At 46.5% G+C, this 27483-nt stretch overlaps 2 protein-coding genes and 1 pseudogene across 2 annotated transcripts; 2 read left to right on the top strand and 1 right to left on the bottom strand.

Annotated features, from left to right (window-relative positions):
- The first annotated feature begins 6408 nt into the window (after positions 1–6408).
- Positions 6409–8887, top strand: LOC109733840 (fructokinase-2). Its single transcript, XM_020293052.4, has 3 exons — positions 6409–6861; positions 7759–8421; positions 8510–8887. The coding sequence occupies exons 1-3, from the start codon at positions 6649–6651 to the stop codon at positions 8642–8644; spliced, it is 1011 nt and encodes a 336-aa protein (XP_020148641.1). The 5' UTR covers positions 6409–6648; the 3' UTR covers positions 8645–8887.
- A 593-nt stretch (positions 8888–9480) lies between these two features.
- On the top strand, positions 9481–11338 carry LOC109733826 (AAA-ATPase At3g28610-like; annotated as a pseudogene).
- Positions 11339–11916: 578 nt separating this feature from the next.
- LOC109733841 (uncharacterized) lies at positions 11917–25286 on the bottom strand. Its single transcript, XM_020293053.4, has 15 exons — positions 24992–25286; positions 24112–24245; positions 23972–24029; positions 23401–23886; positions 23184–23318; positions 22934–23059; positions 21546–21590; positions 21141–21230; positions 20893–21032; positions 20695–20818; positions 19104–19178; positions 17155–17547; positions 16987–17079; positions 15942–16092; positions 11917–12290 (listed from the first exon to the last, which is right to left on the bottom strand). The coding sequence occupies exons 1-15, from the start codon at positions 25208–25210 to the stop codon at positions 12064–12066; spliced, it is 2496 nt and encodes an 831-aa protein (XP_020148642.1). The 5' UTR covers positions 25211–25286; the 3' UTR covers positions 11917–12063.
- Between the last annotated feature and the right edge of the window lie 2197 nt (positions 25287–27483).

The following is a 27483-nucleotide window of genomic DNA, read 5'->3' as shown; positions in this document are numbered from 1 at the left end:
AAGAGTCTGTTGGGTGGCACAAATCAAGACTGGGATTTGTCGCTCCGTATGACGGGGAGGTATCTCTGGGGCCCCTCGGTAATGCATCATCATAATGAGCTCAATGTGACTAAGGAGTTAGCCACGGGATCATGCATTATGGAACGAGTAAAGAGACTTGCCAGTAACGAGATTGAATGAGGTATGGGGATACCGACGATCGAATCTTGGGCAAGTAACATACTGATGGACAAAGGGAATTGTATACGGGATTGATTGAATCCCCGACATCGTGGTTTATCCGATGAGATCATCGTGGAACATGTGGGAGCCAATATGGGTATCCAGATCCCGCTATTGGTCATTGGCCGGAGAGGTGTCTCGGTCATGTCTGCATGGTTCCCGAACCCGTAGGGTCTACACACTTAAGGTTCGGTGATGCTAGAGTTGTAATGGGAATAGTATGTGGTTACCGCAGGTTGTTCGGAGTCCCGGATGAGATCCCGTATGTGACAAGGAACTTCGGAATGGTCCGGAGGTGAAGATCGATATATTGGACGAAGGGTATTGGAGTCCGGAATTGTTCTGGGAGTACCGGGTGATGACCAGCGTGACCGAAAGGAGTTTCGGAGGCCCCGACAAGCATTGGGGGGCCTTATGGGCCAAGGGGAGGGGGCACACCAGCCCACTAAGGGGCTGTGCGCCCCTCCCACCCCACCCATCTCACGTAACCTAGACAGGTGGGGGCACCTCCCCTAGGGCAGCCGCCCCTCCCGGCTTGGGGGCAAGTTTCCTAGGGGTGGGGGCGCCCAAACTCATCTAGGGTTTCCCCTGTGGCCGCCGCCCCTCCCCTAGGGAAACCCTAGGGCGCCTCCTCCTCCCCCTTCCCCCTATATATAGTGAGGGAGAGAGAGGGCAGCCGTACCCCTTCCCCTGGTGCAGCCCCTCCCTCCTCCAACACCTCCTCCTCCTCCATAGTGCTTGGCGAAGCCCTGCCGGAGAACCGCAAGCTCCACCACCACGTCGTCGTGCTGCCGGAGCTCTCCCTCAACTTCTCCTCTCCCCTTGCTGGATCAAGAAGTAGGAGACATCCCCGGGTTGTACATGTGTTGAACGCGGAGGCGTCGTCCGTTCGGCACTTGGATCGGATCTTCCGTGATTTGAATCGCCGTGAGTACGACTCCATCAATCGCGTTCTTGTAACGCTTCCGCTTAGCAATCTTCAAGGGTATGAAGATGCACTCCCCCTCTCTTGTTGCTAGCATCTCCTAGATTGGTCTTGGTGACACATAGGAAAATTTTGAATTATTACTACGTTCCCAACAAGCCATAGAGAATAAATGGATCTTCAAGAAGAAGACTGACGCCGACGGTAATGTTACTGTCTACAAAGCTCGACTTGTTGCAAAAGGTTTTCGACAAGTTCAAGGAGTTGACTACGATGAGACCTTCTCACCCGTAGCGATGCTTAAGTCTGTCCGAATCATGTTAGCAATTGCTGCATTTTGTGATTATGAACTTTGGCAAATGGATGTCAAAACCGCATTCCTTAATGGATATCTTAAAGAAGAGTTATATATGATACAACCAGAAGGTTTTGTCAATCCTAAAGGTGCTAACAAAGTGTGCAAGCTCCAGCGATCCATTTATGGACTGGTGCAAGCCTCTCGAAGTAGGAATATACGCTTTGATAGTGTGATCAAAGCATATGGTTTTATATAGACTTTTGGAGAAGCCTGTATTTACAAGAAAGTGAGTGGGAGCGCTGTAGCATTTCTAATATTATATGTGGATGACATATTATTGATTGGAAATAATACAGAATTTCTGGATAGCATAAAAGGATACTTGAATAAGAATTTTTCAATGAAAGACCTCGGTGAAGCTGCTTATATATTGGGCATAAAGATCTATAGAGATAGATCAAGATGCTTAATTGGACTTTCACAAAGCACATACCTTGATAAAGTTTTGAAGAAGTTCAAAATGGATCGGTCAAAGAAAGGGTTCTTGCCTGTGTTACAAGGTGTGAAGTTGAGTCAGACTCAATGCCCGACCATTGCAGAAGATAGAGAGAAAATGAAAGTCATTCCATATGCCTCAGCCATAGGTTCTATCATGTATGCAATGTTGTTTACCAGACCTAATGTGTGCCTTGCTCTAAGTTTAGTAGGGAGATACCAAAGTAATCTAGGAGGCACACATGAGGTCTCCCTGGGGTTCTCCCGGTACCTTATACGGGACTCCGAACAAACTTCGGTCATCAAATCACATAACTCATAATACAAATCGTCAGAGAACATTAAGCATGCAGACCCTACGGGTTCGAGAACTATGTAGACATGACCGAGACTCATCTCCGGTCAATAACCAATAGCGGAACCTGGATGCTCATATTGGCTCCTACATATTCTACGAAGATCTTTATCGGTTAAACCGCATAATAACATACGTTGTTCCCTTTGTCATCGGTATGTTACTTGCCCGAGATTCGATCGTCGGTATCTCAATACCTAGTTCAATCTCGTTACCGGCAAGTCTCTTTACTCGTTCCGTAATGCATCATCCCGCAACTAACTCATTAGTTACATTGCTTGCAAGGCTTATAGTGATGTGCATTACCGAGAGGGCCCAGAGATACCTCTCCGATACTCGGAGTGACAAATCCTAATCTCGATCTATGCCAACCCAACAAACACCTTCGGAGACACCTGTAGAGCACCTTTATAATCACCCAGTTGTGTTGTGACGTTTGGTAGCACACAAAGTGTTCCTCCGGTATTCGGGAGTTGCATAATCTCATAGTCATAGGAACATGTATAAGTCATGAAGAAAGCAATAGCAACATACTAAACGATCAAGTGCTAAGCTAACGGAATGGGTCAAGTCAATCACATCATTCTCTAATGATGTGATCTCATTAATCAAATGACAACTCATGTCTATGGCTAGGAAACTTAACCATCTTTGATTCAACGAGCTAGTCAAGTAGAGGCATACTAGTGACACTCTGTTTGTCTATGTATTCACACATGTACTAAGTTTCCGGTTAATACAATTCTAGCATGAATAATAAACATTTATCATGATATAAGGAAATATAAATAACAACTTTATTATTGCCTCTAGGGCATATTTCCTTCAGTCTCCCACTTGCACTAGAGTCAATAATCTAGTTCACATCGCCATGTGATTTAACACCAATAGTTCACATCACCATGTGATTAATATCCATAGTTCACATCGCCATGTGGCCAACACTCAAAGGGTTTACTAGAGTCAGTAATCTAGTTCACATCGCCATGTGATTAACACCCAAAGAGTACTAAGGTGTGATCATGTTTTGCTTGTGAGAGAAGTTTAATCAACGGGTCTGCCAAATTCAGATCTGTATGTATTTTGCAAATTTCTATGTCTACAATGCTCTGCACGGAGCTACTTTAGCTAATTGCTCCCACTTTCAATATGTATCCGGATTGTGACTTAGAGTCATCCAGATCGGTGTCAAAGCTTGCATCGACGTAACTCTTCACGACGAACTCTTTATCACCTCCATAACCGAGAAATATTTCATTAGTCCTCTAAGGATAATTTTGACCGCTGACTAGTGATCTACTCCTAGATCAAAATTGTACTCCCTTGCCAAACTCAGGGCAGGGTATACAATAGGTCTGGTGCATAGCATGGCATATTTTATAGAACCTATGGCTGAGGCATAGGGAATGACTTTCATTCTCTCTCTATCTTCTGTCGTGGTCGGGCTTTGAGTCTTACTCAACTTCACACCTTGCAACATAGGCAAGAACTCTTTCTTTGACTGTTCTATTTTGAACTACTTCAAAAACTTGTCAAGGTATGTACTCATTGAAAAAACTTATCAAGCGTTTTGATATATCTCTATAGATCTTGATGCTCAATATGTAAGCAGCTTCATCGAGGTCTTTCTTTGAAAAACTCCTTTCAAACACTCCTTTATGCTTTCCAGAAAATTCTACATCATTTCCAATTAACAATATGTAACTCACATATACTTATCAGAAAGGTTGTAGTGCTTCCACTCACTTTGTTGTAAATACAGGCTTCACCGCAAGTCTGTATAAAACTATATGCTTTGATCAACTCATCAAAGCGTATATTCCAACTCCGAGATGCTTGCACCAGTCCATAGATGGATCGCTGGATCTTGCACACTTTGTTAGCACCTTTAGGATTGACAAAACCTTCTTGTTGTATCATATACAACTCTTCTTTAAGAAATTCATTAAGGAATGCAGTTTTGACATCCATTTGCCAGATTTCATCAAATGTGGCAATTGCTAACATGATTCGGACAGACTTAAGCATCGCTATGAGTGAGAAAATCTCATCGTAGTCAACACCTTGAACTTGTCGAAAACCTTTTTGCGACAATTCGACCTTTGTAGATAGTAACACTACTATCAGCGCTCGTCTTCCTCTTGAAGATCCATTTATTTTCTATGGCTTGCCGATCATCGGGCAAGTCAATCAAAGTCCACACTTTGTTCTCATACATGGATCCCATCTCAGATTTCATGGCCTTAAACCATTTTGCGGAATCTGGGCTCATCATCGCTTCCTCATAGTTCGTAGGTTTGTCATGGTCAAGTAATATGACCTCCAGAACAGGATTACCGTACCACTCTGGTGCGGACCGTACTCTGGTTGACCTACGAGGTTCGGTAGTAACTTGATTTGAAGTTTCATGATCATCATCATTAATCTTCCTCACTAATTGGAGTAGGCATCACTGGAACTGATTTCTGTGATGAACTATTTTCAAATTCGGGAGAAGGTACAATTACCTCATCAAGTTCTACTTTCCTCCCATTCACTTCTTTCGAGAGAAACTCCTTCTCTAGAAAGGATCCAGTTTTAGCAACGAATGTTTTGCCTTCGGATCTGTGATAGAAGGTGTACCCAACTGTCTCCTTTGGGTATCCTATAAAGACACATTTCTCCGATTTGGGTTTGAGCTTATCAGGATGAAACTTTTTCACATAAGCATCACAACCCCAAACTTTAAGAAACGACAACTTTGGTTTTTTGTCAAACCACAGTTCATATGGTGTCGTCTCAACGGATTTAGATGGTGCCCTATTTAATGTGAATGCAGCTGTCTCTAATGTATAACCCCAAAATGATAATGGTAAATCGGTAAGAGACATCATAGATTGCACCATATCTAATAAGGTACGGTTACGATGTTCGGACACACCATTACGCTGTGGTGTTCCAAGTGGCGTGAGTTGTGAAACTATTCCGCATTGTTTGGGGTACATACCAGCGGCACTATGTCCGCCGCCTCGACGAGGAGATGGCCAAGTAAAGCCAGGAGTGGGTTCTCCGCGAGTCCGCCACCATCGTCGCCTCCTCCCAGGCCCGCCGCCCTCTCCCTCCGCCCACGTCTTCGGTGCCGCGGTCGCAGTGTGCACTACATAGGAGCAAGTGGACAGAATAATCCGCGGGCGTCAGTTGGCTGCCGAAAAGCCTTGTCGTGACGCCACACCCTTCCATCGCCGGAAGCCCGACGACGACGAGATGACCGAGGAGCCGCTGGGCAGGCTAGCATGGTTTATGAGGTCACCGTTAAGTATAGGGTTAGGTAAAAAATATCCTAGTTTAAATGAATATTGTCTGGTTTGTTTGAGTTTGCATCAGATTTAATCAATTTAAATTACGTTTGGAATGCAGTTGGACATATGCGGGTAGCTTTAAATGACTGCCTCCCGCGTTCATGTCTGCGGACTGGGCCCTTATTATGGACGGATGTGATATCTGATTTGCGGGGCAGCATTAGAAATGTCCTTAGTCGCGGACTAGCATGGACTGAGTTCGCGGATAAAAATAGTGTGTCCGCTTCCCAGTGTCTGCGTGCAGCCATCCATTACGTGGACGGTCTACCTCGGGGCCCCACTCAGCAGCGTCTCCGCAAGCTGCATGCACAAGATCCATGATCCATAGCTTTGATCTTGCGTCCGTTTCTGTTGGTGTCTTCGTGAGACCAGCCAGTCCCACCTAATGAAGTTGGATCCAAATACGTTTCAGGTGGCTCCGTAATCCAAGGGAGTCCGTTACGATCGAGCTGACTCGTACCAAAGCCAGTAATCCGGAGCGGAGTACTCCTACTTGCGTGGAGAGGAGATAACTTATAATCACAAGTTGGTGGATAATTACTACTCGGAGAGAGATCAGATCACGACCCGGTTTACTCGCCCGATAGGCGCTGCCACGCCAACGGACAGCTGGGCCCGTGGCCACCAGCAAACCTCATCCAGCCCGTTATCGGCGGGCCCCGGGACCCCCAAACCCGTTCAAAGATGGGTCCGGTCTGTCATCTGGCCCACACGTCGGTGGCCGCACGCAGCGACTAGATTAGCGGAGCCCGGTGATTATCCACAACCCGAGCACGGGCGGGATTAGAGCTGTAATGGGAGACGGATAAGTTAGATAATTACTACGAGTATAACTCCTAATCACCGGCCCCCTCGGCCAAGCCAAACAACCTCGCCCTCACCCCTTTATAAGCCAGCCCGCCCCGCGACTCCAAACCCACCCACCACCAGCAGCTTTCCTCTCTAGCTCGATCGATCGATCGAATCCTTCCGTCGCGTTCGCGTTTCCGTTTCGTGTGTTTAGACCAAGTTTCCAATGGCTCCTCTTGGTGACGCTGTTGCCCCCGCGTCCGCCGCCGCCCCAGGCCTCGTCGTCTCTTTCGGCGAGATGTTGATCGACTTCGTGCCTGACGTTGCCGGGGTCTCCCTCGCCGAGTCCGGCGGCTTCGTCAAGGCGCCTGGAGGCGCGCCCGCCAACGTTGCTTGCGCCATCTCCAAGCTCGGCGGCTCCTCTGCCTTCATCGGAAAGGTACGCACCCGTCGATCGCCGTGTCCCGTGATGATTCTCGCTGTCTTTTGCGTTTGTTGCCATGCTTCCGTGCGCGCGCGTTAGATCCGGCGTTTGGTTGGCTCGGATCTGGTGCGCTCCCCTCCGGATCGGAGGCTGGTGGCGCCGTAGGTGGGCTGTCGGTGTCCGTCCGATCGTCGGTGCACGGCGCGGATCGGGCGTTGACTTGCTTAGGATTGTTGGTGGCACAGCAATGCTGTTCTGCAACTTTTTTCTCGGTCTTGAATGTGATGTACTATTTGCGGGTAGGAAATCTTAGTTGCTGCATACGACTGGAGGCAAAAGTGGTAGCAGCAGCAATTATTATTATCGCCGGCCAGCCGTGGGAGTGGAAGTGGATGGCGCGAGACAAACGAGCGCTTTGTCCTCACGTGACCTCACCTATAATCTCGTTTGCATCGTCAATTTTTTTCTCGCCAAAGAAATTACTGAATTTTTAACAACTTTAATATTGAATCAGTCGCTCTCTTAGGCTCCATCGATAATTTTTGGCATTATAATTGTTGAACTGAATAGAATAAAAATGGATGCTTTGGCCCCGTCGCTGTAAGGTACCGCTCGGCTCGATGATGCCACTGCCTTTGTTGGCCTTTCGGATCACGTGTAGTTTAACACGAGCCATGGTGGGTCCCTGCTGACTCGGATCTGGCGGCTATTATTACCTGCACCATAGGTCATTGAACCGTCCAAATCTAACACGAATCCACTCTAACACAAGAAGCAACTATCTTACATTATCTTTCAAAGATTAATGCATTATTTTTTATGAACATTTGGTTACTCTCATTCGGTCGGTGCAATGAATAGTATTGACTTTTCTTAAATTCTTATATATCGAACGGTGACGTTTTTTTGCAGTTTGGCGATGACGAGTTCGGCCACATGCTGGTGGAGATCCTGAAGCAGAACGGCGTGAACGCCGAGGGCTGCCTGTTCGACCAGCACGCGCGCACGGCCCTGGCCTTCGTCACGCTCAAGTCCAACGGCGAGCGTGAGTTCATGTTCTACCGCAACCCGTCGGCCGACATGCTCCTGACCGAGGCCGAGCTCAACCTGGACCTGATCCGCCGCGCCCGCATCTTTCACTACGGCTCCATCTCGCTCATCACCGAGCCCTGCCGCTCGGCGCACGTCGCCGCCATGCGTGCCGCCAAGTCGGCCGGCATCCTCTGCTCGTACGACCCCAACGTCCGCCTGCCGCTCTGGCCCTCGGCGCAGGCCGCCCGCGACGGCATCATGAGCATCTGGAAGGAGGCCGACTTCATCAAGGTGAGCGACGACGAGGTGGCCTTCCTCACCCAGGGCGACGCCACCGACGAGAAGAACGTGCTCTCGCTCTGGTTTGAGGGACTCAAGCTGCTCATCGTCACCGACGGCGAGAAGGGGTGCAGGTACTTCACCAAGGACTTCAAGGGCTCCGTGCCCGGCTACTCTGTCAACACCGTCGACACCACCGGCGCCGGCGACGCCTTCGTCGGCTCCCTCCTCGTCAGCGTCTCCAAGGACGACTCCATCTTCTACGTAAGAAAACTAAATCATCACCGATTCTGATCGAACTCCATTATGGGTATATGTTGCTAATGATGCTGTTTTCTGTGTGATTGGACAGAATGAGGCGAAGCTGAGGGAGGTGCTGCAGTTCTCGAACGCTTGCGGCGCCATCTGCACCACCAAGAAGGGAGCCATCCCGGCGCTGCCCACCACCGCCACCGCCCTGGAGCTCATCAGCAAGGGCAGCAACTAGAGACGCCTTGTGTCGCGCCGTCGGGTCTGAATCTTAGGGGAGTTTAGCTGCACTTTTATTATTAGGGATGAATTGAGTTTAGTTCGTGTGTGTCAGTGTGTGACCTCGTGGGCGCTTAATAAAAAGCAAGCATGTGTGGTGATTTTGGTTGCCGTCTTTGTGTAAGGAGGCTACTGATTGTTGTAGCCTTCACCCAAACTTTATCAGAGTCTTGAATGAATTTATCAAAATCTTGTTCTGCTAGCTTGAGTTTCTTTCTGATGCGATGGTCTCTGGTTCATAAGTTTTTGCGCCATCAGTAATGTTTTCATAATTAACAAGAGCTTCATTCTACGTTTTTCTGAAACAATGTTTTCTGGTCTCTGGTTCATAAGTTCGCACCATCAGTAAAGTTTCCGCTTGGCAGTCAGCATCAGTATAGTTATAATTTGACTTTATTTTGCTCAGAGCTGTAAGCAGGCTAGTAATATGTGGCTTGGCTTTGATTCTACGTTTTTCTGAATCAATGTTTTCTTATCTGATCAGGCTGGAGTTCACTGTTGAGCCCATTATTCTGTTGAAATCTTCAGTCAACCTTACCTCTTTTGCATCCATGCCTCAAAGGCCTATGCGTACAGAAATACTAGCAGAGTACCCGCATAGCACGTTCGTAGCTCGAACCATACTGACCGGGATCCTCTGTTTTGATCCTAACTATTGCTAGACAAGATACACGATGTACAGAGCCTGCCTATCTGATCTTTCTACAGGATCGGCCCAAATCGTGGGCGCGCCTTGGCACAAAAGAAATGATGCTGTACAGTTTCACATCAATCAGTAGGAGATCTCCTTTTACCTTTCCATTGCATCCATTCGTCTCAGACTTTCCATGAAATCAACCTCTCTTTCTTTATAACCGGCCGGACACCGCAGTACCATCACTAGAATCAGATATCACCATCATCATCATCATCATCATCAATGGGGTCAGCGGGAAGCAGAGGAACGACGAAGCGATCGGCGGCAGCCAACGCGCTGGTGCAGAACCTCACCAACTCGGCGTGGATGTACCTGGCGCCGATGGCGTTCGGGGTGGCGAGGAGCCTCTACAACCAGCACCTCCGGCGGCGGCTGGGCCGGCACGTACCGTCCGTCGACCCCTTCATCACCGTCGACGTCGTCGCCAGGCCGGGGGACCCGCGCCCCTACTACGCCTACCACGACGTGGAGGCCAAGTCGAGTGACGCCTACGCGGAGGTGCTGGCGTACCTGAGCGCCGCGTGCTCGCGGGAGGCGCGGAGGCTCCGCGCGGAGGGCGCCGCCGAGGGCCACGGCTTCGTGCTCGGCCTCCGCGACGGCCAGGAGGTGGCCGACGAGTTCAAGGGCGTCACCGTGTGGTGGTCGCTGTGCCGCCGTCCCCGGCCGACGCCAGGAGGCGCTGCCGCCTCACGTTCCACGAGTCCCACCGGAGGCTTGTCGTCGACGAGTACCTGCCCCACGTCCGCCGCACCGGACAGGAGCTCGTCTCCAGCAACCGGCCACGCAGGCTCTACTCCATCAAGAAGGAGCTCAACTACCAGTATACATTGCAAACTTCTCCCTGAATCATGGTGTCCTTCCGTTTTGTTTCTTTGGGAGTTCGGCAGCATTCCACTGATTAATGAGTTGCTTAATTTCCATGGCATATCGTCGTTCAGTTCTAGGAGGGAGGAGGTATGGAGCTACACAGACTTCGACCACCCAGCCACGTTCGAGACCCTGGCCATGAACCCAGCAAAGAAGCGGATGATTATGGACGACCTGGACGACTTCCGCGACAGCAGGGACTACTACCGCCGCATCGGCAAGGCGTGGAAGCGCGGCTACTTCCTCTACGGCCCGCCGGGCACGGGCAAGTCCTCCATGGTCGCCGCCATGGCCAACCACCTCAACTACGACGTCTACGACGTCGAGCTCGCCTCGCTGCAGACCAACAGCGACCTCCGCAAGCTCTTCGCCGAGACCACGCGCAGGTCCATCATCGTCATCGAGGACATCGACTGCTCCCTCGACCACGCCGCCACGGAGCCGCAAAGGGACAGCGGGACGGTGACGCTGCCGGGCCTGCTCAGCTTCATCGACGGGCTGTGGTCGGCGCACGGCGGCGAGCGGATCGTCGTGGTCACCACCAACCGGACCCGCGCGCTCGACGATCCGGCGCTGGCCCGGCGAGGGAGGATGGACGTGCACGTCGAGATGAGCTACTGCGAGCTCGGGGCGTTCATGACGCTCGCCAAGAACTACCTCGGCGTGGACGCGCACCCTCTCTTCTACGCCGTGGAGGAGCTGCTGCGGGTGGCCGACATGACGCCCGCGGACGTCGCCGAGTGCCTGATGGCGCGCTCCGAGCGCACCGCCCGCCGCGATGCCGATGCATGCCTCGCGCGCTTGGTGGACGAGCTCAGGAGGAAGGCCGCCGTGGGGAAGACGGCGGTCAAGGAGAAACTTGTGTTATTACCGGGGAAGGAGAAGAGTGAGGAGAATCAGGCGGCTGCAAAAGAAAACGGTGGGGAAGCCACGGCCGACGGAACAACTAGCTAGTCATGCACTCGTGCATGGTTGGTAGCAAGCCTTGCAAGTGTACAGTTTAAACACATTGCTTAGATACATTCTTGAAAATACTAATACTCCTGTTATTATGTGCCGTTTTCACTTTTTATTAGCGTTTCTTGTTCTTTTCTTGGGGTTATCGCATCTTGCTCTTCTTCAATTGCCCATGTGTCTCCGTGCCTACGTGTATGTGTGCGCCACTGCTCACTGAAAACCGACATGGTAAGCCGCGCTGCAAGGTGTTCGAACAACGGATCCGGCTTGCCTGCTCCCTCTCCATGCTCTCATCCGTGCTCCCACTTCATCCTATGGCTGTTCTTTTCCCTTTTTCTTTTCTAATCTAATCATCTCCCCCCCTAATTTTCAGGGGATGGGGCCGGGCCTTATTTTCTTCCAATCAAATCAAGCCACGTATGCAGGAGCACGGATGGGAGCAGGCAAGTCTCGTCCTCGAACAACCCAATGGATTCCCAGCGCTTGGGACTGTAAGACACGACATGGGTTACAGGCTTCCGGCTACGTTGCCTCCCTTGGATTTCTATCACAACCAAGTCGTCTATGAAATTGTACTACCATGAATAATATGCCAAACTTGGTAAAACGGCTGGCTTCACCGACCTCTGACACTAGACTGTCAAGGAACTACAACTTCTGCAGCTGAGATTTTCTCATGCCAAAAGGAGAGCACAGTAGAACAGCGGGAATTTCGTGCCACGATAGGATAACACAGTAAAACAGTAGGAGCCGGTTGAAGGTCAGGTTAACGCTTCATTATATTCATTCCACAGGTCAGGAGGTAGAGGTCCTTGGTGGGACGTGAAGACACCGACGAACTAACCTGCCTACGGACATCACTTCTTAAGCAACAGATTTCTGAACTCATCGTTCGACTTCAGCTCCTCCGCAGCAACATCTGGTTTCTCATCTTTCTTGTTCCATCCAAGTGGTTTGACTAAAGCCCGCGGCGCAAATAATGTGTTCTTGCCTGTGATTTTCGTCTCACCTTTGGGCATCTCCTTCTCTGAAGTACCGTCGACTGGCGCCTTTTCACCATGATCACCTCCAGAGGGCAATTTATCTGTAGAAACCAAGTCAGATTAATCATATTGGTCAGAATCTTAAACTACAAGGATGATTTAGTCCATGGCATAATTGCGAGGATGAAGGTTGCCTACAAAGGTCAACTAGAGGTCACTGACAGTCTTATGCTCATGTAAGACATATCAATTTATTGTGGGAATGTGGTTCATGTCACATGTCCTCGAGGAAAAACAGGAAATATAATTCCCAGGAGTCACTTGTACAGCAATCCAAGATATACAATTATAAAAGTAGCCACCCTATATATGCGCTAATATGCATCAGTGTAAACATGCAAAAGGACATACAGTATTACTTCAGCAATAAGTGTAAAAGTACATGCTTAATGCTAACAGGTTTCAGAAGCCAGTCATAATTGGATTGACCCAGTTCCCCACAAGTGAGACGGTCATAGGTGTTAAGTATATATGTTGTGTTTGTCTTGTACAGGCCCAGGCCCATAGTCTAGAGTGAGGCCCAGGCCCATGTAACCTTGTATATATCTCTCTCCTCCTCAATACAGAAAACTGTTCGGTCATTCTCTCTTCCTCACGTTTCCTAACATGGTATCAGAGCAGGACCAAACCCTAGTCCCTCTTCCAGCCGCCACCCATGAAATCGACGCCAGTGAGGTGATTCAGGCGGATCTGTCTGGTGAGGAGACATCCACATCGCTGCCCCATCCCATCTTCGTCATCAACCTGTAGGAGCTGCTCTCCAGCAGCTCCTCTGTGTGTCCTCACAGCTACTCTGTGAGAATACTTCCCCTGCTCTCCAGCAGTCATCTCCAGCAAGCTCTTGGTGCCTTCCCTGCTTTACAGCAAGCTCCAGGTGTTCCCCCTTCTATCCAGCAAGATCCAGCAAGCTCCACCTTCTATCCAGTGAGATCCAGATCCTGTTTGTGGCTGTCTGCTGCTCTTCTCTTGTTGCTGCCTGCAGCTGCTATCAGATTGGGTGTTTCCAGCTGCTGGCCGCTCACCACTATGGCAAGAAATGATTTCGGATTTGGTTCTTTGATCATAGATATCAAGCTTGATGGTTCAAACTACAGGGAATGGGCATTTTCTGCCCGGACTGTCTTGAGGACGGCTGGTTTTGTTTCTCATCTGACAGATGATCCACCTAGTCCAAATGATGATGCAGCAAGGAAGTCTTGGCAAAAGATCGATGATCGTGTGATGGGAGTTTTAATTCTGGGTGTTGAACCCTCACTCCGAATGAGTCTTGAGCATCACACTTCAGCTAAAGAGATATGGAAGTACTTTGAGCAGCGCTACCTTCAGCCCAGCAGTGCACTTCATTTCTCCTTGTTGCAGAATTTACACAACACTCGGCAGCCAGAAGACATGTCCATAGAAGAGTACTATGGAGCTTTCACTCGCATCACTGGGCAGCTAGGTTCCATGGTTCCAAAGGGTAATTCTGGTTGTGAGTCATGTGCAGCAAAGGAAAAGTATGACCATCAGACTCTCATGTTTCAGTTTGTGATGGTCTCAAGCCAGACTTTGAGAACATTCGCACTCAATTGCTTGGTCGTACGACTCCTCCCACCTTGACAGAGGCACTTGCTAGCTTGATCGCTGAGGAGACTCGTCTCCGTTCTCTTGGGGCTACTTCTGCGCAGACTCTACACACTAGTGTTCTGGCTTTTCCTCAGCGGCCAGGTGCCTCCAAGGCCACACCTTCAACTGTCGTCTGCTCGTTCTGCAAGAAGGCAGGACACCACAGAGATGGTTGTTTCAAGCTTCATCCAGAGCTGTTAGCTGAGTTTCAGGCTAGACGGGCCCTCAATCAGCAGCGTCGTGCACCCCAGGCTCCTTATCAGCAGCAAGCAAGGGGTGCTTCTGCATCTGTTCTCTCTCAGCCCGCTGTTGCTGCAACCCAGCCTTGGGTTCTGGACTCTGGAGCTTCTTTCCATGTGACCTCTGATCGCTCTCAGCTTGTGTCTTGCCACGGGATGGTGCCTCTGTTCAGACTGCTGATGGTACACCTTGTTCTATTACTCATCAGGGTTCTCTTTGCACATCCAAGTTTTCTGTTCCTGCCATCTCCTTTGCTCCAGAGCTGTCCATGAATCTTATGTCTGTTGGCCAGCTTGCTGATATGAACTACTTTGTTGGTTTTGATGACTCATTTTGTTATGTGCAGGACCGTCAGAGCAAGAGGGTCATTGGAACTGGCCATCGCCATAGAGGATCCACATCCCTCTACATCCTTGACACCTTACACCTTCCTTCAGCTTCCACCACATCCGCGTTCCGGATGGCTGCATCAACATCAAGATCCACTTCGTCGTTTTCTTTTGCCCAGTGGCACCATCGCTTAGGTCACTTGTGTGGTTCTCGTTTATCTACCCTTGTTCGACAAGGTGTTTTGGGTCATGTTTCCATAGATGCTGGTTTTCACTGTAAGGGTTGTAAGCTAGGGAAACAAATACAGCTTCCATACTCTTCCAGCACTACTCATTCTAGTCATCCTTTTGATTTAGTGCACTCTGATGTATGGGGTCCTTCCCCCTTTGTTTCGAAAGGTGGCCACAAACATTATGTCATATTTGTTGATGATCACTCTCGACATACTTGGGTCTATTTTATGAAGCATCGTTCTGAGTTGTTTTCTATATATAAGACTTTTGTACATATGGTCCATACTCAGTTTTCCAGTGTTGTTCGTGTTTTTCGTTCTGACTCCGGGGGGGAGTATCTATCTACTGCTTTTCGCGAGTTTCTCTCATCTGAGGGTACTCTCCCTCAACTTTCATGCCCTGGTGCCCATGCTCAGAATGGCGTTGCTGAGCGTAAGCATCGCCATATTGTTGAGACAGCTCGTACCCTTCTGATTTCTTCCTTTGTCCCCACTCATTTTTGGGGTGAAGCTATCTCAACTGCTGTTTATCTTATCAATCTCCAACCTTCTACTCGCCTTGAGGGCAAGTGTCCTGGTGAGGTTTTGTTTGGTTCTCCTCCCACGTATGACCACCTCCGTGTCTTTGGTTGTACTTGTTATGTTCTTTTAGCACCTCGTGAGCGTACCAAGTTGACTGCTCAGTCTGCTCAGTGTGTCTTCCTTGGATATAGTCTTGAACATAAGGGCTACCGTTGCTATGATTCTTCTGCTCGCCGCATTCGCTTTTCTCGCGATGTCACTTTTGTTGAGGATCAACCCTTCTTCTATTCCCCTTCCACTAAACCATCATCCTCAACTTCTTTAGAGTCTACCTCGTTTCTTTCACTTCCACCTATCTTTTTAGATGAGTCCATAGCTGAACAACCTTCTGTCCTAACATCACGTTTCCTAACAATAGGTACCTTCCCAAACTGCGCTGCTTGACCATCAAATAGCATAGCAAATACTCCCTCCGACCCAAAATGCTTGTCTTAGATTAGTCTAAATACGGATGTATCTAATACTAAAACGTGACTTGATACATCCGTATTTAGATAAATCTAAGACAAGAATTTTGGGACGGAGAAAGTACACTACTAGTTCGCTTGTTACAACAATGTTCAATGTTTGCCAGCTGTAAAAAGTTCCCATTCCGTCCACAGTAGTTATAGGCTTTTAAGTTTATATGCAATTTTGCAATGTGAAAACACCACGATTCTACTATTAACAGGAGAAGATGTGCGGTGTCAGCCAAAGAACATACCTTTGAAGGAAGTGCCTGCTTCACGGTTCTTCTTACTCTTGCTTGGATCTGAAGGAGCAATACTTACTTTCTTACTGAGCAACTTTTGCTTGTTTTTTCTAATGGCCGCCTCAAGATGATCCTTGTCTGAAAAGTCCACATACGCCAACCCCTGCAAAACATCCATGGAAAAACAAATGAACATGAGAGATTAAATGTTCTGAGGATGCACTCCACAAAATTTACGTGACTCAAGAATTCTTCCCATTTAACAAATTATACGAGATGAGCGTAATGAGAAAAGAGGCAAGATCATAGAACCCATCATTTTTTCTTAAAATTTGCAAACATGCTAAGCACGGAAATCTATTGAAGGGAAATATGCCTTAATAACAATTTGGGATCTAGTAACGATGATACCATAATGGTAAATTATAGGAACTTTCTAGAGCCGGCTGAAGATAGTGGTTAACTCAAGAATTGGCGGCAACGATGATACCACGTCGAGATGATTTTGGCACAAAAAGCTTGAGAAAAGTAACTTCCCAGAAGACATGTACACCTATTTAATCAACTCAGATGTACCAATGAACTACTGGAACATCTACCCTGATTATAAGGGAGATATTTTTTACATCTTGACTGCTGTAATGTCTATATATGTACCGCTCAGAATACATGTGCATCTCCAGCATAAAATTGTACTCCCTCCGTCCCAAAATGTAAGACGTTTTTCGACACTACACTAGTGTCAAAAAGCGTCTTACATTATGGGACGGAGGGAGTAAAAATCTACCTCAGGAATAGGAACAAGCAGGAAGCCAGCAAATTTGCCTTGTTTCACAGCGGACAAATGCTTTGGTGCAGAAATTTTTTGAGGGAAAAAAAAGATAAGGCCAAAAGGGAAGAAGCCCTTCTGGCATATTTATAAGAGGTGGTGACCTGAGAATTCAAACCCAGGTTGGGTAACCAGTTGCCCCAGGAAACTTCTCAATTGTGCAAAAATTGATAAGTGAGCACATCATTGGATGCTAGAGGCAAAAAATTAAGGATGTTGAACACGTACCCTTGATTTTTTCGTGGATCTGTCCCTCAATAACCTTATGTCTACCACGCCACCAATGTCGGAAAAGAAACCACGGATGTGCAGCTCAGTTGCCTATAGAAAGAGTAGATGCTTACTTTATTGAAGTTCAGGAGCTAAGTGCAGATACAGAAACAAAAGGAGGCATACTTTCAAGTCTATATTTGACATGTAGGCAGTGCATTTGTCACTGTAGAAGTACGGCTTCGGTTGATTTGAACTTGTATTTCCTCCTTTGCTCTCACCTTCTACTTTCATTTCCACAGGCGCCTCGGCCTTCCCTTTGCTGACCTCTCCAGCTTCTTGAAGATGACTGTCTATGCTTTGTTCCTTCGATCTGTGGTCATCTGATGACATGGTCTTTTTAGGTGGATTATCTTTCCTTTTTTTAGCAGGAGGCTGCACTTTACTGGTCATTTTACTTGGCTTTCTTTTCTGAGAGGAATCATTTGCATAAGAAGTTTCTTTGGGGGCTGAGGATGGGTCCGATTTAGCCTCCTGCTGAGCCTTGAACATTATAAGCTCCTTCAAACGAGGGGTGACCTGGTCAAGTAGCATGATGATAAGTAAGCAACTACAGTTTACACAATAACCTGCTACACACCAATCTAAGTCACAAAGTTAAATTATAAAACACTTTGACTTGCGGGATATGGTAACCCCTTTCAGAATAATTACAAATGCAACAGATAAAACTAATCTTTGCACTGAGGACTAGTCTTGCATGTAAGCCTTTATGGTATCAAAAATCGCAGCAAATAGTCAAACTTTAGACACACGGGCCAGAAACATCAAGAAACTTGGGGCAATATCATACTGTATTATGGGGAATAATCAAGCAGGATAGCAGATCTTATGAGTTGCTCTCTAGGACAGAGTGCATTGAACATGTGTTTCATACATATTTATAATCAATCAAAGGAGCATTCACTCACATAGTGTTCGGAGGGATATGAAAGGTGCAACAGACAAATTAAACATTTATTTACCAGAAAGGCCCAGTTTTTATAATGGAACGAAGAAGAAAAATGCTTTATCACAAAACGAAGAAAAATGCTGTAGTTGTCAAACACTAGATGATACCCCACGCGATGCTGCAGGACACTACTCAAAATAACCACTGAGAAGAGATGATTCACATAATGCAAAAAAAAAAAGCAGGATAATGGTGGATAGTGGTAAATTAACATTTGTTACAACTATATTCCTTACATATTTTATCTACGAAAATTAATGATTTCGTCAAATTATAGTTCTCCCATTAAAATATACTCCCTCCGTTCAGAATTATAACAGGGTTATCCAAAAATATGCACACAAAAAAGAGGCACAGTACAGATAACCCAAAGGAGAGATAGTTCTGAGGATCTAGGAACTGCATCAGACAATGTCTCTTGAATAGATATGTAAACTGCATGTATCTTATACTGTGGACAAAATACTAAAATAGTACATAGAAGTGTAGAACCTACATCCAGCAATGTCTCTCGGATTAATGGGCACTTTAAGACCTTGACATATCGAAGTATTATGGTAATTATTTTTCAACATGTATACTGGGTGACTTGGCTCTATCTACAAAGAAGATGGTTCTTATTGGAAGAACAAAATAATGTCAGCCATCATTCAAGGGACCGAAAAAAAGCATAACATATTTGCCACTGGAGAATGGTTTCACTTATGTCAACAACTCAACACAACACACAATATGATTGAATCTAGTATATAAATGTTCGCGTACAAAATGTCAAGTATATATGTCAAACATTCGTCCACAGTATAAGATACATGCAGTTTACATATCAAGTATATATGTCAAACATTTATCCACAGTACAAAATATCACCTCACTGTCTCAAATGCTTATTTGAAACCAGATCCATGACGAACTGATAAGAGGCACACAGCTAAATGCCCAACCAGATAACTACCTATCCAGAAGACAATAATTAAGCGGTTAAAAGAACTAGGAAGGCACCTATCCACTACCGTAGCTAATGTGGCTTAAATTCAATCGAAGGAAAATGATACGGACCTAAGACAAAGATAAAAGGTGAAAAAATGAGGATATACACCCAAAAAATCGTGCAGCAGCATACCTTTTTTATAGCAAGGTCATAATCATCCAAGGTGCCATGCTCCCTTTCAAATCTTATCCACGCATGACATACAGCCTAGTAAGTTGCAGTCATTATTATTCATTGCCTTTGCCAAAGATAGAACATAAATGGCAATGGAAATAGAAGGAACTATGACAATTAAGATATCTGTTTCAAATCATGCAGTTCATTTGCAGTAACTATGAGCCAAGGTTCTTTTGGCAATACAAGTATCACCAAATACAAAGAAAATTATAACTGAAATAAAGTTTCAAGTATTAAATACTAGTATTCAGTAAGAAAAGGTTCAAAAGCAAGGAAAATTATCAATTTGGGGATCGTGCCATGGTGCTCATCTTTGGTGTATAGCTCAAGTCCACCAGAATGGCCCATTTGTCAGAATGGGGTTGTAGGCCGGATATGAACTTTTTTTTTTTGAGAAAATGCAAAGGGCTTTTGCATTTCATTGCATTGAAAAGGTGGAGTTTTGATACAATCCTCCTAGGAGGTCAGTTACAAATTACAAATTACAAATCAGGGTCAGCGAAACTAGTGCACGTCCCAGGTGGGCGGCAGGATGACGCGTAGGCCGTGGGCGCCCGCTCTTGCCCACTCCTTGGCTTCCTCTTTGATCTTCGAGACCAGGACCTGAACCAGGGGCTGGGCGCCCTCAAAGATGCATTTGTTGCGCTGTTTCCAGATCATCCATGGCATCAACAGAGCAATGGAGGCTAGGCCCTTACGCATCAGTGTTGGCGTGTTTTGCCTTGCCTGTAGCCACCAGTCCATCAGTGAATCTTCGTGGCTTGGCCCTGCAGTGGTCATCCGTAGCCAGGACAGGATTTCGTGCCAAGTCTGCCTGGCGAAGGGGCACTCCAAGAGGAGGTGGCGCATCGTCTCGAGAGCCTGGTCACAGAGTGGGCATCTTGGCTGGTGCTGGAGACCGCGTCGAGCCAAGCGGTCAGCCGTCCAGCACCGGTCTTGGCTGGCCAACCAGTGAAAAAACTTCACTCTTGGCGGCGCCCAATTCTTCCATATGAGCTTCCACGAGAAGCAAGTCATGGATCACTGGAAGGTGGCAAGATAGCATGAGCTAGCAGAGTATATACCGGAGGCCGTCCATCTCCAAACTAGCTGATCAGGGGTGTCCGAGAGCGTGATATGCTCGATCGCCAGCCAGACTTGAAGGTACTGGCCAATCTCGTGTATGCCCAGGCTCCCATGAATGTCCCTGGCCCAGCTATGGCCTTGCAGTCCTTCAGCGACGGTCCGGATTTTGCGCCGGTGTTTAGGTATGCACTTGTAAAGTGCCGGATATGAACCTTACAACAAGAGTTCTCATGTCATATCGCTTCTGGAACTATGGACTTTATCTATTTGAATATAGTCCAAATTAAATAAGTGGGCTACTCATTCAGCTCTGATACTTATTCTCCCATTATTATGGCCTGACATGCTTTTGGATATATAACATCTCGCAGCATTCCATTATTGTGGAGCCCAATAGATCAAGTAGTGCAGTACACACTAGCAAGCTGGTTTACAGACCAAGCAGGAGAGACATTCCTGTAGTTTCTCAAGAAGAGCTTACCTCTGATCCAGACCCAGCAAACTTTTTGCTATAACAACGCTTGTAAAGTGATCTTGCCTCATGAGTATGCCCCATTTCTATCTCCATTGAAATATAGTGCTGCCAAACCTCCAAAACACACCCACTGGAAGTAAACAGATTCAACTTAGTGCCAGCAATGAGAACATTGTATGAACTTGCACAAACATAATAATAAACCTTTTCTTGAGAGCATTTTCCCAAACTGCGCGTGCTGCAGCTATATCTTTGCCAATATTACACTCTAACTTAGCCCAGTATGCATGCAAGAGTAATAGCTCCTCAATTCCTAGTTGTGGTGAGAGGAACTCAGCAGCATCCTGATATTATATACTCAAAGTTAACTCTCCTTCGAAACAAAAATAATAATTAACTCTAGTACAAATAAAATAAAATGCATGTACACAGCTAGCTCGTAGAGAACGTACCACGAATGTCTGCCTAATCAGTTCGAAATCCAAGCCAGTTGGCATTCCCCGTCTTAAACTATCAACTCGAGTAAGATAAATATTGAGGTACTGCAAAAATGCAAGCATCCAAATGAAAGGTATATCAGACCTTACTAAATCAGTTGACAGAAAATTACAGGCCATAGGACGAGAGTCCTCAAAAAGGACGTGCTAGGTTATCCAGGAAATTACAGCTATTGTCGGGCTGATCAAAACAAGCAGATCTGCAAACTACAATTACTGTCCCAATAAGAAACAGACAAACAGTGACTTCCAAGATGCAACGAAATGTGGTATCTTTGCACGCTCATGCACATGTGTGTGTGTGTGGTGGGGGTGAGGCCGTGAGGGGTGAGATGGAGGATGCAAGTGCAGATAAATCACCTCGTTCATGCTTGGGAAAGAACATTGAATGGCTAGCTCAAAGACCTGCAAACAAGACGTGCATATATGTTGGTATTTGCTAATATATATATACAAAAGAAAATAAAGGCGAGACGAACAATAATCTTCTCCAATGAAGGCAACAAAAGAGTACAGTGAACACAATAGCATTTCATGGCATGCACCAGTATTCTAATGAAGTGCTTGTTGCTTTAGGATATTATCTACCAACTATGGAACAAACTAGGTACCTACCGCCATGAAGATGGCAGGATGGGGAGCACTTCCTCTGTCCAGGTTTAAAAGTTCGCCTCATACTTTGGGTCAAACTTTGACCATACATTTAACTAATACTCCCTCTGTTCTTAAATATAAGACGTTTTGGCAGTTCAATTTAAACTGCCAAAACGTCTTATATTTAGAAATGGAGGTTGTACAAAATATTATTTATGTAACAAAAAATTATATCGTTGAAAACTTTTTTCGAATATCCAGTGGCATAATTTATGTTACATATAAATTAGTTAAACTTATGGTCAAAGTTTGATCCAAAGTACAAGAGAGACTTATAAACCCGGACGGAGGAAGTAGGACGATGTTGATAATTGATAGAGATGTTGTTCCTTAGAGTGGCGGACTTAACCCCTAATCAACAATCCAAAGGATACGATTCGATCTCTATGTCCAGTCTTATTTCTTTCCTATCTATATAACTCTCCTATTTTAATAAATAATATTCCATATTTGTTAGAATATTACCTAAACCTATATCAGTTGATTCAGTGCACATAACATATTAGGGGTAACAAAGTTACACAAATTAAATATCCTAACAAGCTACCGAATACTATATTAAAATGAACTTTCCTCCCAACTTATTATGGGGTTCTCAGTATAAAGCAGAAGCAGAGCCCTAGTTCTCTACCTAAATACCCAATCACTTTAATAGTAATCGCTTCATATTGGCAGAATGGGCTTAAGTGACAGGACTTCTGCCAAGAGAGGTGAACAAATTTCGGAAAATGCTAGTTAAAGTCAACAGCAATGAAAGCTTAAATATAGCACCCCTTGGTCAATTTTAAAACCTGTCTGCTATTGCAAGTAAGAAAACTCAGTGAATATATAACATAACAAGTACTGAACAGTGGAACCAGACTTTGGACACTGAATTCTGCCATTTCTTTTGCATACAAGTAAAAAATTGAGTTTCTAAATTATAAAACCAAAACTCAGGGAACATATACATGTAAATAAACTGAACTACCAAATAGTGGCACCAGATTTTTGACACTGAATTATGCCATTTCCATTACATACAAATACGATTTCAAGTTTTTGAATTGTAAAATCCCCGACTACATACCAACGGAGAGACCCAAGGAACTTACATGTCGCAGTTCGTCTTCAGATGCACGAATGCGCTCCAAAGACAGCAAGTAGTGGACCCATAGGTCACTAACCCATGTACAGTTTCTCGTCGCTCTGTGGTAAACACTTTTTAGTATAGCAGGTACCTGCAAAAGAAATCAGAAATTAAGCAATTATTGCCACTTAAAAGAAAACATCATCATAATTATTTCACTAGATCTACAGATCTAGATGTATTGTCACATCGGACATCACAGCTTCAAAGAGTACCTTTAGGGTTCTGTCCAGGTAACTCGTGTATCCCATCCATAGATCACTTGAAACAGGAAGCTCAGAAACGGCCCGTTCGTATAAAACTTGGACACGAGCAGGGTCACCAAAAGACTCCTCAAATTTGATGTATTTCTGTTTCAGCGCCAACAAACAAACAAACAAACAACAGTGAGTTACTGAAAACCAAGATTTCATAAAGAAAACATCGCCATACCAGGAACACTTGTAGTTTGTTAGCCTCGGATTCAGCCGCGTCGCTTAGTTCATCCTCGTACTGCTTCCGTGCATTGTACATCTCGCTGGCCTTTTTGTAAGCAGATAAAACATTTGGGGGAACATCATCAACCTGGGAATCTGGGTCCCTTGTATTGCCTTCTTCAGCTTCCCAACTCTTATACGCAGCAAGTGTTGACTCAATGTCAGCCAAAGGCACAGATAACTGGCGGTGGAAGAGCGCGCGGACACGTTGAACCTGCTTTGCCTTCTCCTCGTCATTACCATCATTTATGGTCAAAATAGCCATCTCATATTCCCTGTAGGCTTCCCATAGTTTGCTGCCTTCAGTCACGTGTAGACCCCCTGCAGTGATTGCACGCTCATACAAATCCCTCATTTTTGAGAGACCAGATTGCGAACATTGAGACACTGACTGATCATGCTCTTCAACATAATCAAGGTAATCCCGCCATAACTTAATATTCTGCAATAACATGATCATCAAGATAAGTTTGCACTCCACACGCTCAGTAGTCTAAACTCAAAACCACAAAAACAGTTCGACATACCAGATATTCTTGCACTCCACGTTCATAGAGTTTTTCAATATCATCAAAAGATCCACGACTGTAACAGACAGTATATAGGTTTTAGTTGCCAATAACATAAATATTTCAGGAGATCATTTCAAGAGAAAAGAATCACAAACCCAGAGCTCAATGAAATCTCATCCTTTGCCCAATCCTGCCACATCTTCGGTGTGAGAGGGAAGTACTTGTTCATCTCCTCCCTTGCAGCACGAAGCTTCTCGATATTCCCGGATTTTCTCAAGCATTGTATGAGCTACCAAAAAACAATATGGAACAGTAAAACATCATCAACATTAAGCTAGTAAACGATAGCACTTATCAATCAACAATATCCACTTTAAAGGCAGCCAAAGCATCCCAATTACTAAACTAGTGAAAGATCCATCCTCTTAACAAAGCTCAGCGGTGCTGAAATTGTCATCCTAATGGCCAAATCTAGTGCATGAGTGGTGCAAAATGCAGAGGAGCACGCCCTAAGTAGATAACTTGGCACGTAGAAACCACCACAACGCTCAAATTAATCCACGACCACTGCAAATGCATGCTGCTTCTTGATATTCCCTGATGACCTCGAGCATTATGTGTACAGACAAATCAAAGGCGAAACAGCAAAACATCCATCAAACATAAGCTAGTCAGGTGGTGAGATCATATCAATGTCCACCTACGGCGGCCAAGGCTCAGCTACTGACATAAGAAAGACGCAGGTGGACATAGAAATCAAGAGTGTATTTAATATTTCTGACAAAATGAGCTCAACCACACTGAAATCGTTGCCCAATGGCAAAACCAGCGCCACAAAGGTCCAAATGCGTAAGAGCGTGCCCTGGGTCGAAAACCTAGTCGACGCTGTGGAGAGCGTGCCCTGAGTCGAAAACCTAGACGATGCTGTGGAGCTCGCATCAACCCGTGGGCGTCACAAAACCCGCTCAAACCCCTAGTTAGTCGTCGGGAGACTACGCATGGAGAAGCGAGAGAGGATGCGGCGGACGGTAGTACCTGAACGTGGGATTCGTAGTTGAGCGGCTGCTCCAGGAGGGCGCGCTCCAGGGCCTGGATGCGGAGCTCGTCGCCGGCGTCCCCTTCGTCGTCAGAGTCTGAGTCTGATTCCATGGGCGGCGCGTCGGGCTTCTCCCGGTCTTCCGCGCCTCCTCCGGCGACGTCCGCGGGCGGCGCCGCCGCCGCCTCCAGCCGGTCCTCTTCCATGGGCGTCGCCATGTGTTTGTGTCTCTCGGTGTCTCGGGCTTGGGCTCGATGCTGGCAGACACTGTTATTTGGACACCTTGACAACAAGGAGCACATCTTTGATCTTTCTTTCTTTTAATTCTAAAAAAAACATCTTTTTTTTGGGGGGGGGGGGGGGGGGGGGGGGGGGGGGGGACCTTAACCGGCGCCCGTTAGCCATCAGCCAGGTTCCAGCGAACTGCCTTCTAAACATAAGATGAAGAACACGGATCTTGAAGCGCTGGAGGTTGCCACGTCAGGGGCAGACACCCGTTCGTTGGGAGTGAGGTCTCGTGCGAACGATTCCAGCGTGCTAAGCTTATCTATACATCTCCCTCGGCACTCCACTGCTCCCCAGCACTCTCATGCCCTCTCTCGATCCCTCCATCGCAACCACTCACAACCCCCGCGGATGGAGCAGCAGCCGGCAACAAGGGCAAGATACAGCGAATCCGAGAACAGGGCGGCGCACCCTGCAGCCGCCGGCCAGGTTGTGTCGCGTGTGGAGGAGCACCCCAGGACCGTGTCGGTCGCGTGAGCAGGAGGACCATGGGTTGTGGCGGCCGAGTATGGAGGAGCACCTCGTCGTCACACATGTAGGTCCCGGGCGAGCACCGCTACAAGGTCTACGTCGACGATGCCCGCTACAGCGACGACCATCGCCACCCCTTCTTCTGCTCCCTGACACGGTGGCGACGGTCGTGTGCCAGCCTCCAGCTCCCGTTTGTGCTACCTCCCCAACATCGGCGTCCACGAGGCCGAGGAGTGGGGCGTGGCCCGATGGCTGATGAATGTTATTTTTACGCTTATCACACCTAAGTTTAAATCGGTTTATTTTATAAAAACCGAGATATCTGCTACGATATTTGTACTAATGACTAATGAATGCAAAGGATTTCAAAATCCTTTTTTTATTTTGTTTCCACGGAAAATTGAGCTATACATGGACTAAATCAAACAATTGTACGGGAAGGAGCAAAGAGGAGATAAGAGAAGCCAAGTGAGAGGTGTAGGAAGCAGTCCAAAGCGCAAGAAGGCGTCTAGTATGAGGGCGGGCGTTCGTGCCAGCACTCATACCAGGTGCCCACGGCACCGTCTCGTCCAACCAACAAGTATTATTAAAGGGCCAACTCTGGAATCAGATCAGAACATCACTGAAACCTCCATCTCGTCACCACACTGGTGCAGAGACGTCCTATACAAATGGTTTTTACCCCCTTTCTGCAACAGAGTTTTAAACCGCCGCCTTGCATGGTAGCAAAGTAGTATGGAAGTAACGGTAACAGTGGCAAAAGTAACGGTAGCAGTTTTGTAGCAATTGTAACAGTGGCAACGGCAAAGTAACATAGCAAAGATCAATATGTGAAAAGCTCATAGGCAATGGATCAATGATGGATAATTATGTCGGATGGCATTCATCATGCAACAGTTATAACCTAAGGTGACACAGAACTGGCTCCAATTCATCAATATAATGTAGGCATGTATTCCGAATATAGTCATACATGCTTATGGAAAAGAACTTGCATGACATCTTTTGTCCTACCCTCCCGTGGCAGCGGGGTCCTAATGGAAACTAAGGGATATTAAGGCCTCCTTTTAATAGAGAACCGGACCAAAGCATTAGCACTTAGTGAATACATGAACTCCTCAAATTACGGTAATCACCGAAAAGAATCCCAATTATTGTCACCTTGGGGTATGCGGATCATAACACGTAATAGGTGTATACAACTTGCAAGAGGATCAAGAACACAAATATATTCATTAAAACATAATAGGTTCAAATCTGAAATCATGGCACTCGGGCCCTAATGACAAGCATTAAGCATAGCAAAGTCATAGCAACATCAATCTTAGAACATAGTGGATGCTTCTATGCCATCTGCTAGCAGACGACAAAGAGGGGGGCCGTTAGGGTTTAACAGCCAGTGGGCCAAACCCCATCTTTGTCGTCCGCTAGCAGACGACAAAGAGTTGGCTGATGGCAAAGCCACCCTTTGCCGTCTGCTAGCTCTTTGCCGTCTGTTTTCTTCTAACTGATGGCAAAGCCACTCTCTGTCGTCCGCTAGCGGATGGCAAAGATTTGGTAGACGACAAATCTTCTTATTCCAATAGTGATTGTGTATGATTTATCATAAAGATCAAATAAAATGGTATGCGTATTGCGCTGAGATGTAAACTTAAATCTTCGCACAAACAAATCAATGAGGTGATAGTATTGTAGGCACTTATCTGACACGAAATCCTCAAGACCAGCATTTTGT

Source organism: Aegilops tauschii, chromosome 7 (assembly GCF_002575655.3).
Source record: "Aegilops tauschii subsp. strangulata cultivar AL8/78 chromosome 7, Aet v6.0, whole genome shotgun sequence".
Classification (NCBI taxonomy): Eukaryota; Viridiplantae; Streptophyta; class Magnoliopsida; order Poales; family Poaceae; genus Aegilops; species Aegilops tauschii.
Note: the sequence above shows the minus strand (reverse complement) of the source record. Positions and strands in the feature narration are given on the sequence as shown.